This window comes from Elaeis guineensis, chromosome 4 (genome assembly GCF_000442705.2).
Source record: "Elaeis guineensis isolate ETL-2024a chromosome 4, EG11, whole genome shotgun sequence".
NCBI lineage: Eukaryota > Viridiplantae > Streptophyta > Magnoliopsida > Arecales > Arecaceae > Elaeis > Elaeis guineensis.
The window spans coordinates 10,738,642-10,754,604 of NC_025996.2; the positions used below are offsets into that span (position 1 = coordinate 10,738,642).

At 35.4% G+C, this 15,963-nt stretch overlaps 1 protein-coding gene across 1 annotated transcript in view; it reads right to left on the bottom strand.

Moving 5' to 3' along the window:
• The window catches only part of LOC105043938 (uncharacterized), a 26,399-nt gene extending 17,701 nt beyond the window's left edge, over window positions 1–8,698 (bottom strand). Inside the window, 1 exon segment of the mRNA XM_073256010.1 lies at window positions 8,594–8,698. Coding sequence (XP_073112111.1) covers window positions 8,594–8,698 — 105 coding nt within the window.
• Window positions 8,699–15,963: the final 7,265 nt, after the last annotated feature.

The following is a 15,963-nucleotide window of genomic DNA, read 5'->3' on the forward strand; positions in this document are numbered from 1 at the left end:
AAATAATTTCTCATTCACTTATAGGACAATGAGACAACATCAGTCAAAGCCCTAAGACACTGCAATCATCTCATAACAAAAAACTTGAGTCCCAAAATTCCAGCTCATGACCCTTGGTTCTCAATGCACGACGTTTAACAATATTTCCATAAACTGTAACCATAAGGAGGAAAGCTTTGATAGACAGGAATTAACTTGAGAAAAGATCGTCTGAGTTTAATTATCTTCTTTCTTGACTACAGAATGATTTGTTAAACCATAAGACAAATGGTAGGTCTTCTGTTGCATGGAATTGTATCAGCACCGTGATATTTAAACCAATAGAAAAGAAAATGAGATGCAGCCATGAGAATAACCTCATACGAGCAACTCATGAACAGAGATTCTGATAAGGCAATACACACATTCATGCCCTTCTATCTGACCAAGATAACAAACACATCTTGCTATCTACCCTTCTTTAATTGCAACTTACAGATTCACTAGAAATAATACTCTGCATCTATTGTCAATGACCATATAACAATTTTTCCCTTAAAACAACCCCCAGCAAGAGCCCTTGAGTCCAATATGAAGTGCATGTTGCCAAATTCTAATCGACTGATAAGTATGCTCCAAAACGGCATTCCTCTTCATCATTCGTCAATATGTCCAACCATTCATCCTCTTGGTTGTCCTCTTTCTTACTCATCCAGATGTAACCACTTAGTAGCAGGATATTTGTTGGCAAAGAATTCCATCTCCCAACAAAGGAAAACATTCTGACCTTTTCTTTCCTTTCTCTCTTGGAAGTTGGAACTATTTATTATACTGACCTAAGGTATGCTGAACCGGTACTACTGGCCATATCGGCTGGCCGACGGTATGGTTCGGTACGGTTTCATACTGTACCGAACTGACAAAGACAAGCAGACCGAACCGGAAGAAGAAAAAGAGAGAAGAGAGAGAAATAGAGAGAGAGAAGGAGGAAGAAAGAAGAGGGAGGAGAAGGAGCCGGCGTGCCGCCGGATGGCCTCGATTGGCCGCCGTGGCCGTCGAAGGGCGCAGTCCACGTGCGCGGTGCGCAAGCGGGAAACAGGGGCGTCACCCCTGTTTGCGAGTTTTTTTAGAAAAGATAGTTTTAAGTGAAGCGGCAAATAGTTGTTGCCGGCTTCATGATTTTTGTTTTTTTTAAAAAAAATCTCTTAAGTCGCAACCCAGTTGCCGACTTCATGAGTTAAAATAAAAAAAAAATTCAAAACAGACAACCGTCTGTTTCGAAAAAAGAAGAAGGGGGGAGCCGCGGAGGGCTCCGCTTGCTCGACCACCCTTAGCCATCGGCGTCGGCTTGCGACCACGGGGCTCACGACGGAGGTACCGTCCGTCCGGTAGGTCCCTCTTCCCCCAAGTGCTCTCTTTCTCTTTTCTTATTCTCTTGAAAGTCCTATCGGATGATACGGGCTCGAAAGCCCTTCGGCGACCGTAGCCGGCCACCGCCGGCCTCCGACGGCTCCCAACCTCCCTCTCTCTCTTTCTCACTTTTTTTTCCTTCTGTACCGCCGGTGTACCAAATTTACCGACCGAATCGTGTCAGTTTTCCGCCGGTCCGGTATGATACGAGATATACCGGCCGATTCGGCACAGTATGGCAAATGCTGCTGACCTCTATGCCTTGTCCATGGTCAAGAATAGGAGGCTTCTAAGGCTCCCAACAATTACTAGCAAAACTGGATTCACTTTCACCTTTCCTCCTTAACTCAAGTAATCAGTGATATGTTTCATCCACAGCCTAAAACCAGCTGTACCAACTCATGCACAAGCCTGTGAACTAGCATAAAATATTCACCGCCATCGTATTGCTGAATTCATAAGCATCATCTTTCAAAAATGGCTTGAAACCAGCTGCTTAACACCCTCAATATTTTGGTGCAAACTATGAAACTTTATGATGGAAGTTAAGTCCATTGGCTAGAATAAACTCTCCGAAAGAGCGTGCAACTCAACCAAATGTAAACAGCATTTATTTGCTAGATAGTTGATCTACTCTACATCGCTGAATCAAATCCAATCAATGAATCTAAGAAATAGTGAGAAATCTCAATCTCTTTGAGTTTTTCTCTTAATATGAAGATCTAGGATTTGAATTGATATCTTTTATTGATTCTTCCTAAAGATTTTATTTTAATTGGAATTTGGTTATTCATGATGTACGATGATCCTTGTTAGGCATCTATTGCTGAATGGTTAAAGCGCTCAACTCATAATTGTTAAATTTGAAGGTTTTCAACTCCCGTTGAATGCATGTCAATGGGAATGTTCAATAAGCATACTGGAATTGGCTCTGTATTAATGGAATCTCATCATCAATATATAAGGAGTTGACATAAGATATAGTAAGAACTAGAATTCTTGTTGATACTGAAATTCATAGGGAAGACAATGGATTTATGGATAGAATCATATATTCAGTATTTTTTTTAAAAAAGTATTCAATTATTGGAAAATAATCAATATACTCTAATTCGAATCAAGATCAACCAGGAGAGAAATAAAGCATTTGGTCGAACACTTCTCTCATGTCAATGTAATAATTATGAATAGTCATCGACTCCCATAAAAGGGTAGATATATGGGATCCATTCCTAGGACAAACAATGCATTACAGGACATATGATCATTACACTTTAACCAAGCTATTCTATTCTACCTCTTATATAGATAGAATTACAAGAACTTAAAACCAAATAATTAATAACACAACAATAAATTTCTACAAAATCTCTATCCTAAGCACATGCATGGAGCCATAAACAGTCTAGTGAAATCCAGTCCACAAAATAATTTGATCTATGGACAGCATCATTTGAGTAAAGGTCATAATGCCAGAAGACTCATCACCATAAAGGGGGTCGTAAGCACCTATATTGTAAAATCAATTTTCAACTAAATGAAAAAGACATATCTGTTAGATTGTAATGATAGAACTGACCCCAATTGAAATGCATACATTTGTCTCGTACACTATGAGGATGGTGAGAAGAGATATATTTTACATCTTAGAAAGGCTACAATTGGAGATACTATTGTTTCTACTACAGAAATTCTTACATCAATCAAACATGACCTACCTATGAGAATTATTGATTTAATTTCAATAGATATGTGCAGCCACCCATATTAACATTACATCAGCAAAGAGCTTTCACAATTGATGCTAATAAAGAATAATCAGTTCTTCATCCAATCAACAAAATAAGGTAAATATGTTCTTATGAAAAGAGTAATTCATATGAAAATAATTGTCTAGCATACCAACTTTATATCTAGGATTTCTGAAATACAGATTCCATTCTCCTTTACTTTCAAAAACCCATATACTGATGTCTGAGAACATTGAAGCCACTAATTATCTGTGCATTACATATACTTGAAGCCACTAATTATCTGTTATCAATATATCTACCCGCATTTTTTTCTCCAAGAAATGTATCAACCGACGCACCTATAGAAACCTGATGTTTTTTATCAACAGTTTGTAGAACAGGCTTGCAGTCTTTTAGATGTCACAAAGCCAATAGCATGTTATTCCATTCGTTGCATATGCCAATCGGCTTAATATTTGATCATTTCACTTGACTTGGATTTCTCTTATCTTCTAAATAAAATGTAAATAGTGTAAGGGCATCTCATTAGGTTGTTCCATGACCTCACCAATCCATCCATATTTAATAGTGTTTTGTGATGGATTCATGCTGTTCAAGTATCCTAGTTAACTTAGCTTGAACCAACTGAGAAGGTGACTTTTTCTGGGAGGGGGGTTGAAAACACATTTAACATTGATGGATGTTGTGAGAAAAGATTTTGGAAAACAGATTTTTTTTTAAAGGGAATTAATAACAATGATAATAAAGCCAATCCAAAATAGTTTGGACAAGCCTTGTTCTGCATGCTTATGGCCAAGAGTTTAAGACAACTAAGAGGCTTCCAGATCCTCCTATCGTCATGCGAAGCATTGATCACCTAATATATAATTTGAGCCATCTATGAAGATGTGCTTCACCAAATGACCTACCATTGAAGAAACCACCAAAGCCATGAAACTTGAACAAAGCTTCTCTTCTACAATTCTTGACTAATCTTTGGTGGTCAAGTTCACATGCCTGGATGTCATAAATCCGATCAGACCTCTTCTTACATTTTGGTCCTTCAATCAATCAACTTAGGTCCACAAGTACAGGTGTACATGTTTTCTCAGGCCAGCCTTATCATAAATCCAACATCTCTCCAGAATAACATATGAAGCTTGTCAAAATACATCAGACTAAACCTTTTCTTCTAGTAGATTGCTGATGTAGGAAGCACATGTCAAAATACATTAGTCTAAACTGCCTATTTGGTATGTAATATACATAACTCAAAGTTTCAACAATGGGTTTAGCTCTTATTACCAGATGACAACAAAAGGTGCCATGTGCTACCTGATGGAATAACATATTCCCTCTGCAATCACGTTACCATAGCAACATTATTAATGTAATACATCAAATGCCACCTAGATTTTTTATTTTTAGTGAATCAAAAAATAAAAATCAAACCAACTGGCAAACAAAATATCTAACAATGAAAGAGAAAGATGTTTTCTAGAATTTCATAATGTTGATCATGATTGCCACACCATCAAACTATGCACATTATCCACTTTCAACTATGATGCTCTTGATGCACCCATCAACGGTAGCTAATATATAGATTGGGTCAACTTGGATGCAGATAGGATTGAAAATCTATCAATTTAAATCTTTTTTTTGGTGATAATAGTTTATTAGGATCCATGTAACTCATTCAATAAATAGATTGAATTGATTTAAATGAATTGAATAAATATTAAACAGATTAAGTAGATCTTGGAAGGAATCAAACCGATCAGATTATGACTTAACCTAATGGGCCACCATTGAAAAAGAGATTGAAAAGTACTCCAAAGAGATTGGAAAGCACTCCAAATAAAAGTAATCCTCCCCTCACCTTCATTAAAATGCAAGCTAAAAGAATTAATGCAGCCATGTCTGGATTTTGTTGTTGTAACGATCATCTTTCCAAAATCTACAAACGAGTATCTCTTGAGAAGCAAAAACAACAACTTGATTAGAAAAGTAATAAAGATTAACTTTCTTATATCTATGCCCACTCAACATCTAACTAGAATCTAGTACTCCACCAATATTGATCCATTGCATGAGGCCAATTAATCAGTAGTGGTACTTGTTGGATTCTTAGCATGAGATCTCCTCTATTCAATTAATTCCTTTCTCCTAATTTGTTTTTCTGATGTTGCATGTGTAATTGTGATTAAAGGCCAAGCTAAATCTGACAAATTACTTTAAGATGAAGTCCATGTAGAACTTTTTTTCTTTATTATACATAATAGAGATGACTGCTAAAATATAAGGTCAATAGCATGCTGAATTGGAGCAATTGTAGTTTGTTGCAAACCATCCAATTAGGATGGCTAAAATTGGTCAAACTCAAGAGTGTCTCTTTATATATATATATATATAATATATATATATATATATATATATATATATATATATATATATATATATATATATATATATATATATAAAGCCAACTAACAATATGCATCAAATTGGTGATAGGACATTTCCTCTTATTTTGCCTTTATTGCTCTTGGTCCATAAAATTGCATGCCAAAGACTTATCATTTTGTTTCTTATCCATGGTTTAGCTCATCATCAACCCTTGAAAAGAAAATGGCAACTTTTGAGTTTATTGCACTTTCTCACTAAGACATTACACTACAAGAAATGTCACTTTTTGCGACGAATTTATTTATGACGAAAATATAATTCATGACAAATAAGGATATTTACGACGAAAATCAAAATTTATCACTAATAATTATTTATTTACGATCAAAATAATTTTTCATCGTAAATATCTTCATATTTGTAATGAAAATAAATTTTCATCATAAATACATATTATTTACGATAAAATTAATTATCATAAATAATAAAATATTTATTTTAATTTTAAATTTTTAAATATTAGCGACGAACATAGTTTCATCATAAATAATTAAAGTATTTACAATAAAAATTAAATTTTTATCGTAAATACATATTATTTATAATAAAAAATTTTATCACTAATATTTAAAAAAATAAAAAATTTAAAAATTTAACAATTAAAGATTATTTATGACAAAAATATTGCGTCATAAATAATAGAGTATTGGCGACAAAACCTAAATTTTTATCATAAATAATATATATTTACAATGAAAATTTTTCGTTGCTAATATGTGAAAAAATAAAAAATTTAAAAAATTTAAAAATTATAGATTATTTACGATAAAAATATTACGTCACAAATATAGGAGTATTCACGACAAAAAATTATTTTTTTGAGTATTTACAATAAAAAATTTTCATCACTAATATTTGAAGAAAAATAAAAAATTTAAAAATTATAGATTATTTATGATGAAAATATTACATCGTAAATAATAGATTATTGACAATGAAATCTAAATTTTTATCATAAATATATTTTATTTATGATGAAATTTTTTCATCGCTAATTGTAAAAAAAATAAAAAATTTTAAAAATTTAAAAATTATAGATTATTAGTGATGAAAATATTACATCACAAATACCGAAGTATTCACAATGAAAAGTTATTTTCTATCACATATACTCAAGTATTTATGATGAAAAATTTTGGTCACTAATATTTGAAAGAAAATAAAAAAATTAAAAATTTAAAAATTATAGATTATTTATGATAAAAATATTACGTCGTAAATGATGGATTATTGATGATAAAAACTAAATTTTTATCGTAAATATGTTTTATTCACGATGAAAATTTTTCATCACTAATATGTGCAAAAAATTAAAAAAATTTAAAAATTTAAAAATTATAGATTATTTGTAACAAAAATATTACGTCATAAATAATAAATATTTATGATGAAAAATATATTTTTCATCATAAATACCCTAGTATTTACGACGTAATATTTTTATCGCTAATACATAAAAAAATAATTATAAATTTAAAAATTATAAATTATATATGATGAAAATTTAACATCATCAATAATCGAATATTGATGACAAAAAAATAATTTTTATCACAAATACTCTATTATTTATGATGAAAAATTTTTATCACTAATAAATAAGAAAAAATAAAAAAATTTAAAAATTACAAATTATTTATCATAAAAATTTAATTTTTATTGTAAATAAAATATATTTATGATGAAAAATCTATTTCCATCGAAAATAATGCACTATTTATGATGAAAAATTTCTGTCACTAATATTTGAAAAAAATAAAAATTTTAAAAATTCATAAATTACAGATTATTAGCGATAAAAAATTTTTTATTGAAGGATGTTTAGATATATTATAGTAAATTTTTTTATATTTATAAAAATAAATATTAGATAATTTTTAAAAAATAATATGTGTACAAAAAAAGTACGTAGAATATTAAGATATCCTTGATCCTCAATCTTTATAAAGCTCGATCTGTAGCATCTTGAACCAATCTAAAATCAATTCTTGGAAGATGGATCAAGAGAAAGATGGTTGGAAATTGAAGCTGAGGATGTCGTCATTCTTTTAGCTGCCCATTTGAATCTCGCCCAGATGATGTTTGATCTTTCGGACCTTTTGCTCGATGTCCTCTTCTCAATGAGATTTTGTGAGGCACGGAGAGTAGCCCAAGGTCGAATCTCTATTGGAGGAGATCGAAAATGTTGGCATTATTCTTCATGCCTGGATCCTGATAGGATGGTGATTGTCGATCGATTAGGACAGAACGACATGCACCTCGAGGAAAATTCTTTGGAAGCAGTTTTGGTGGCTATACGGAGAGGGCACAGTTTGAGGAGCATGTTGCGGGGGTTGTCATTGCTTTATGGTTTGCTGTAAATGCTGAATGGTGTTGGTCAATGCTTGGACCTATTGAATCAGATCATCGAATCGTTATGGTCCTTTATAATAGGTGGTGGTATAGATCCTTGAGGAGTAGATGCTTGCACTGCATCACTCATGCTTCATCGAGATGACTGTCGATGAGAAGCAGCAGAGTTGTTGCAAGTTTTTGTTCTTACCATAGTTCATCCATTTCATTACTAAAATATTTTAAAAAGTTGATATATTTACTACATCAGCTATATATATATATACACACACACATATATACATATATTATTGCATTATTGTGGCTAAGAGATGAATGAAAAATGAATGAAAGAAAATAATACGAGGAACAAGACTTGATCAAAAATTTTTTTAAATAAAAAATTATTTTTTATTAATTATTAGCAATGAAAAAAATTTTCATCGCTAATTATGTAATTAGCGATGAAATTAAAAATTTTCGTCGTCAATAATATTTTTTCGGAGCTGAATTTTTTCAGCAAAAATTTTTTTGACGAAAATTATTAGCAACGAAAATTAATTTTTCATCGTAAATATTTTTTGTTTGAATTATTTGTGATGAAAATTGATTAGTAGTGATGAAACTTTACATCACTAATACCCCACGTCCCATCAACTCCTATCGGAAACCCATTTTTCTTCCTCGTCCCCCCCGGCAGTCCGGCTTCTCCCCCTCTCGCGAGCTTCCTCCCCCCCGGCGTCCCGCATGCCTCCGGTTTCCTCCACCGCCGCCATCGCCGTTGAGGTGAGTCGACTTCATCTCTATTTTTTTTTGGGTGGGTTTCGGCCCGGGATGGGGGCGGGGAATGTCCCAAGGCCGGCGTGTCGAGGACGGCGCGCTTGGGTCGGGATGGCGGGCCACGGCCACGTGGGGCCTGCGGGCCGCGACAGCGATGGTGGGCTGGGATGGTGATGTGGGGCTGGGGCCGGCGAGCTAGAGCCGGAGCCGGCGACGTCGACTCTTCTTTTTTTTTTTTAGGATGGGTTCAGAACTGGGACGGTGATGGGGAATGACACGGGGCTGACGTGCTGCGGCCGACGTGCCTGGGTCGGGATGATAGGCCGCAGCCACATGGGGCCTGCATGTCGGGGCATGCTAGGGCCTGCATGCCGGGGCGTACCAGGGCCGGCGACAGCGAGCTAGGATGGGGTCGGGTCGCTGCTGTGCCAGAGCCTACGGGCCGGGCCGCCGGTAGTGGGCCAGGAAAGGGCCGGTGAGCCAGAGCCGGAGCCGGCAATGGTGAGCCAGGGCGCGGCTGTGCCAGGGACGACAGGCCAGGCATGCATGGCCTGCGGGTCGTGGGGCCTGCGGGCCGGGCACGCGTGGGTTTGGATGGGTCGAGCCTGGTTGGGGTGGGTCGAGCCTGGATGGGGCCTGTCGGGCCAGGTCTGATCGGGCTACCGGGGGTTGGGTGGAGCCGGGTTGGGTCGGATCGGGCTGGGGTCAGGGAGGTGGAGCTGGGGCGGGGTGGGTCGGGCTGGGGCTGGTCGGGTGGAGCTGGGTCGAGTCCGATCGAGCTGGGGCGGGTCGGGCCGGGATGGGGTGGGTTGGGGATGGTAGGGTCCGGGCCAGGTCGGTTTCGGTTCGGGCCGAGATGGGGTTGGTTGGGCTAGGTCGGGTCGGGTTGGGTGGAGTCGGGTCGGGTCGGGTTTGGTCCGATCCGCATCGGGTCAGGCTAGGGCAGGTGGGGTTGGGATGGGGCAGGTCAGATCAGATCTTCATGAGGATGAAATATGATGCTAAAATTATTATAATTATTATATATTATTTTTTAGTGTTACTGCTGAAGTTAGTTAATTATTTGACTAATTATTTTTTCACTAACACAATGACATTGCTGTTACTTGTTATAATTAAATTATTTTATGTGCTGTTTTGTATGCTGCTGAAATTATAAATAAAAAAAATATTTTTATTTGAAAAAAATTCTATTAAAATTTTTGATAAAAAAATTTCAATACGAAGTTATTCTTTTTTGATAAATTAGAAATCTATCTTCGAATGCACGTTCAAAGATGGTACTTAAATTACATTGAGCCGTAGATTTTTATTCAAATTTTGATCTTCATCGAGATTGAAATTTGAATTTTCGTATTGTGACTTTTTGAAAAAAAAAAAATAATATTATTGTTAATAGTTGATATTTTATTTCATTATGTGGTATTCAGTAGTTATATGTCCATTGTTCTCCGGATATACGGTGAATAGGGTGCATAGGCACCATATCCACATCATATACTTGGAGAACCATTGGGAGATGCTGTCAAAATTTTTATAAAAATGAGATAAAATATTCACTAATAACAATAATGAGATTATTACTTTTCTGAAAGGGATAGGGCCACACCTATTAGTAACGATTTGAAAAGGATAGGATCATGCACTTTTACTTCATAAAGGGATAGGGCTACACATTTTCTGTATTAATGTTCAGTCTGCATGTCTTTTTTAATATGTGTTATTTTGTATGAAGTGATCCGGATCTGGATTCGGATCGAAATTTTGGCTGAAATTCGAAATGCGATTCAGTTCAAAATTCGGATCGGGATTCTGAATACCATGAAACTTTTTTGATTGTTAATGATTTTGTGTTTATTGTTAGATGAATATCAACTAAAGTTGGATGAATACTAGAGAAATTTTTTTGCCTGAATACCGAAAAGAAGTTCGAGATTTCATCGAGTTTGCACGGCATAAGGCTGACAGTGCTAGTCGAATAAAGTATCCATGTAAGAGATGTGTCGATATGGTATATCATCACATAACACTTATTGAGGAGCATTTACTACAATATGGTATGGATAAGAAGTATACTTGTTGGACATGACATGGGGAGGATGATCCGAATGAGGTGGTGTGCGACGATGACGATACTGAAGATGATAGTGATGCTGATGGACCTGTCGAACATACGGGTATAGAAGAATTGTTACATGATTTACATCAAGGTGCTTGTTCGAATATACAGGTAAATACTGCTGCATCTGAAAGCAATTCTGATCATGAACATAATATCAGCTTGAGGTAGAAGAGATCTCTGAACAGTTTGCAAAGCTTGTAAGAGATATGCGAGAGCCACTTTATTCAAACTGTACAAAGTTTTCAAAGTTAGAGTTTTTGATAAAATTACTTCATATCAAAATCGTGAACCGATGGAGTCAGAAGTCATTTGATCAAATTTTAACATTGATTAAAATAGCTTTGCCCGATGGAGAGAGACTATCAAAATTATATTCTGAAGTAAAAATATACATATAGAAAATTGGACTTGGCTATACTCCTATATATGCCTGCAAAAATGACTGCATATTATTTTATAAGGATAACGAACAAGCAACTGAATGTCCGAATTGCGGTGAGCCAGATACAAAATCGATAATAGGAAAGGAAAGAAGATACCTCAAAAGATTTTGAGATATTTTCTATTGATTCCAAGACTTCAAAGATTGTATATGTCTACAAAGACAGCTGAAAAAATGAGATGGTATTATGAGCAGCGAATTTTGGAGGAGGACATATTAGTCACCCGACCGACTCTTTAGTGTGGAAAGACTTCGATGCAAATATCCGCACTTTGCGAGTGACCCACGCAATATCAGACTTGGTCTAGCGATAAATGGATTTAATCCCTTTGACAATATGAGTACCTCTTACAGTATGTGGCTTGTGATGCTAGTTGTATATAATGTGTCACTTTGAAAGTACATGAAAGAATCATTTATTTTTATGTCACTGTTGATTCCGAATCCAAAAGCATCAGGTAATGAAATTGATGTATATCTACGACTTTTGATTGATGATCTGAAGGAGTTATGAGAAAATGAGATTCAGACATATGATTCTGTGAGTCGAAGTAATTTTAAGTTGCATGTTTCGATATTATGGACTATAAATAATTTTTTAATATTTGAAAACTTATCTGGATAGAGCACCAAAGGATATCTGGCATGTCCAATATGCAACAGAGATGGAAAAAATATTTCATGGGTCGTCGGTGGTTTCTTCTTGCTAATCATTCTTGGAGGATCCGTTATAATTAATTCTTTGATGGTAAGTTCGATCGACGTTCGCCACCCAAGGAGTTAAGTGGATCAAAAATTTTAGAACAACTTGAAGTCATTGAAAATATCTGATTTGGAAAAATATCGGGTACTCACAAGTGGAAGCGTACTGAAGCTGAACTGAATGGGACGAAACGAAGCATCTTTTTTGAACTACCATATTGAAAGCAGCTACTACTTCATCATAATCTAGATGTAATGCAAATTGAAAAGAATATTTGTGATAATATCATCAGTATTGTCTTGAATATTTCAAAAAAAATAAAAGGTGGTATAAAAGCTCGTCTTGATCTGTAAAAAATGGGAATCCGATCGAAGTTGCTTTTAGTTCATCGAGGTGAGAGATTTTTTATGCCATCTGCATGTTATTCGCTGTTTGGAGAGAAAAAGAAGAATTTCTGTGGATGGTTCAAAATCGTAAAGTTTCATGATGCATATGCTTCAAATATATCATGGTGTGTTGGGAATAATGACGGCAATATCTCTGGCATAAAAAATCATGACTTTCATGTGATGATGCAATATTTGCTTCCTGTGGTCATGTGTGGCTATTTGGATGGTGATGTTAAAACCACATTGATTGAGCTGGGAGTGTTCTTTCGAGAACTATATTACGAAAATTGAAGATTAACTTATTTGAGAGATCAGAGAAGGATATCATACTCATTCTTTGTAAGTTAGAAAAAAATTTTTCATCATTATTTTTTGATGTTATGGTGCATCTGGCTGTCCATCTTCCAAAAGAAGCTCTTTTAGTCGGACTGATATATTGTCGATAGATGTATCCTATTGAAAGATAAAGAAGTTATACGTATTTTGTCATATAGTTATAAGATGTAAATATATTTTTAAAATTAAAATTTATTTTTATTTGCAGATTCTTGTGCACCTTAAAAAAGTATGTGCACAATAAAGTAAGGCCTGAAGGTTCTATAGCGGAAGCATATGTAGCTATTGAGTCTGTCACATTCTATTCAATATATCTTGATGATATCGAAACAAGATTCAATCGTGCAGATTGTAATGCAGACTGTGAATGAGATGACAATGAGCCGACGTTGTCTATATTTAAACAAACGGCTCGACCTTTTGGTGTAAGAAAATTTGAATTTATGGATGTGAATGAGCTATCCAAGGCACACTTTTACGTTCTAAATAATTGTGAAGAAATTAAAAATTTTATTGAGTAAGTATCATCTTACGATACTGTTTAATGATCAAAAATTTTTTCATATTAGTGTAAAATTAAAAATTATAACTTTTGCAGTGAGCACAAGAGTATATTATGTAGAGAGAATAATACTGATGCGGATAATCGACATAGGAGAAAATTTACAAAATAATTTGATGATCTTATAAGTTGTATTAGTGATACGTTATTTATTTATTTATAAATAATATTATTTCAATCAACATAATTTTTTATTTTATGATGCAGATGAAACATAAGTATTTCAATAAAGAAGTGGGTGCAACCGATGAGTTGCACGATTTAGCTTGTGGTCCCGATCGTAGGGTTAATCACTATACATCCTGTATCATTGGAGGAATGAGATTTCACACAAGAGAGCTTGAGATACAACGACGGATCCAGAATAGTGGAATTGCTACAACAGGATATGAAGGAGAAGAAGAGATTGATTATTATAGTGTACTAGTAGATATCATAGAACTGAAGTATGGATCTAGTAATTTTGTATTTTTATTTCAGTGTGAATGGTGGAATATTAGTAGTAAAAAGATCAGAATTCATATCGATTCATAATTTATCAGTGTAAATCTTGTACGAACATGGTACCAAAATGAACCGTACATATTAGCAACTCAAGTGAAACAAGTAATATATTTGAATGACCTAAAGTATCGAGAAAATTGGCATGTCGTACAAAAAATAACATCTAGAAGTGTATATGACATACCAACTCGATTAGAGATAGATGAAATTTCGGATTTACATGAAGAGGAAGCTTTTCAGCCAGAAAAGCAAACATCAACCGAGTTTTTGGTTGATGAAGAACTTGTAATGGTACCTTTGAATAGGGTAGATCTCCCATCCAACAAAGTTGAAGCTGATTTTGTATCTAATCTAGATGAGTCGGAGAGCGACAATCAGTTCATAAATGATGATGAGATAGAAGACGATACATATATCGATTACTGTAATTCGGATGAGGATCTACACATCGAGGAAGATACGAATATTGATGAGTAAATTTTTATTCTTCATTCAATTTTATGTTACAATAATGGTATGCGATATAATTACATTCATTAAAATATTATTTGATTATTATTATTATTATATATTATTATATTTATTTACATCTCAATTCTTGCAGATATGGCACCAGGAGATAGACGACGACAATCGCATTCACAGTTACTTGCAGACAACTTGAAGGTTAAGGCACCTTCATCGATCTCCATTGCCTCATCGACTCCAGTGTCAAAGGGTCCTACACTGGCAGGTCCTAGTGAGCCAACTACGAGTGAGCTGGGTCCCAATGAGGTGGGTCCCAATGAGGCTGGTCCCAGTGGTATTAATCATTACACTTTATATAGAATCAAATTTTATTCTTTTATTTGGATCATACTAATGATTTATTTATTATTATTTCAAGTCAGTCTATATCGATGGTCAGATGAGGGTGAGGTCCATCGAAGAACCTCGCTTTAGAGCATTGGAGATGTGAGCATCCAGGATAGCGTCTTCGGATAGAGATACCAGCCGACTACACCAGGCCCATTAGGGGATGGTGTGAGCCATGACAGATCGAGCTGGGCATCATATGCCGCAGCTATGCCTCAGTGATGCCTTCGATTGGCGTCATGTTGTTCTGACTTAGAGATAGATTTTCTACACTCACTTACAGATAAAATAAATTATATTACGAATATTTAATTTGCATAGTATTCTTCTAATGTTTGTTATTAGCGGGTGTATTTGATATCATCAATTTCGAGGATAATCATGTGAGGCGAGTGATCGATACCCATCTATCCTTGTGCTTCAAGGATTATTACCATTACATGCATCAGCATTGGTACCAGATGGTGCAGGCTCATGGGCAAGAGGCAGCATGGCTGCAGCCCTACGACAGCATCACCATCGACGATTGGACTATCATATGCCGGCATTACGAGGATCTGGCATATCATGTTACACATCTAAATTTTTTTTTTAGATTTTAATGACTTAATCATTTATTTTTAAATTATATTTGTTATCTACTAATTTTACTGTTAATTTTATAGAGACGATGTGCCCAGAATGCAGTGAACCGGATGAGACAGACCGTGCCGCATTGTAGGGGTTCGAGATCATTTGCTCGCCACATGAAGCAAATGGTACATATTTTTAAAATTTTTAATTATAATATATATTTTTAATTATTTAATTTTTTTAAAATAATTCTTAAATTACAGGGAGATGCTGAGAGTGGCAAGCTTCCTGGTAAGATCGATATCTACCAGTGGACCCACCAGCGACGGTCGGGGGAGTGGATGACAGGGAACCAGGAGCTCTTTGTAAATTTTTTCAATTAACTTTTTATTCATAATTTGATCTTTATTAAAAAATTAAAATAACTCTAATTTTTATTTTTAAGATCGTATGACCGACACGAGATCCCAGCCTACCCCTAAGGGCTCGACCGCACCCACAGATGATGAGATCTGTGATCGGATGCTCGATACGAGATCCTGTTATGTTAGGGGTCTAGGATATGGGATCACTGCTACTTCATCTTCACGATCATCTAGGGCTGAGATTCATTCTACGTACCAGGCTCGATTGATGGAGGTGCAGAGACAAGCTATCGAGGATCGACAGCAGGCTGAGCAACGAGCTCAGGAGCTGGTTGCACTCATCGATCAGTATCAGTAGCTCCAGATCCAGATGATGAAGCGGATGCGCACATGTAGCAGACGATCCAGAT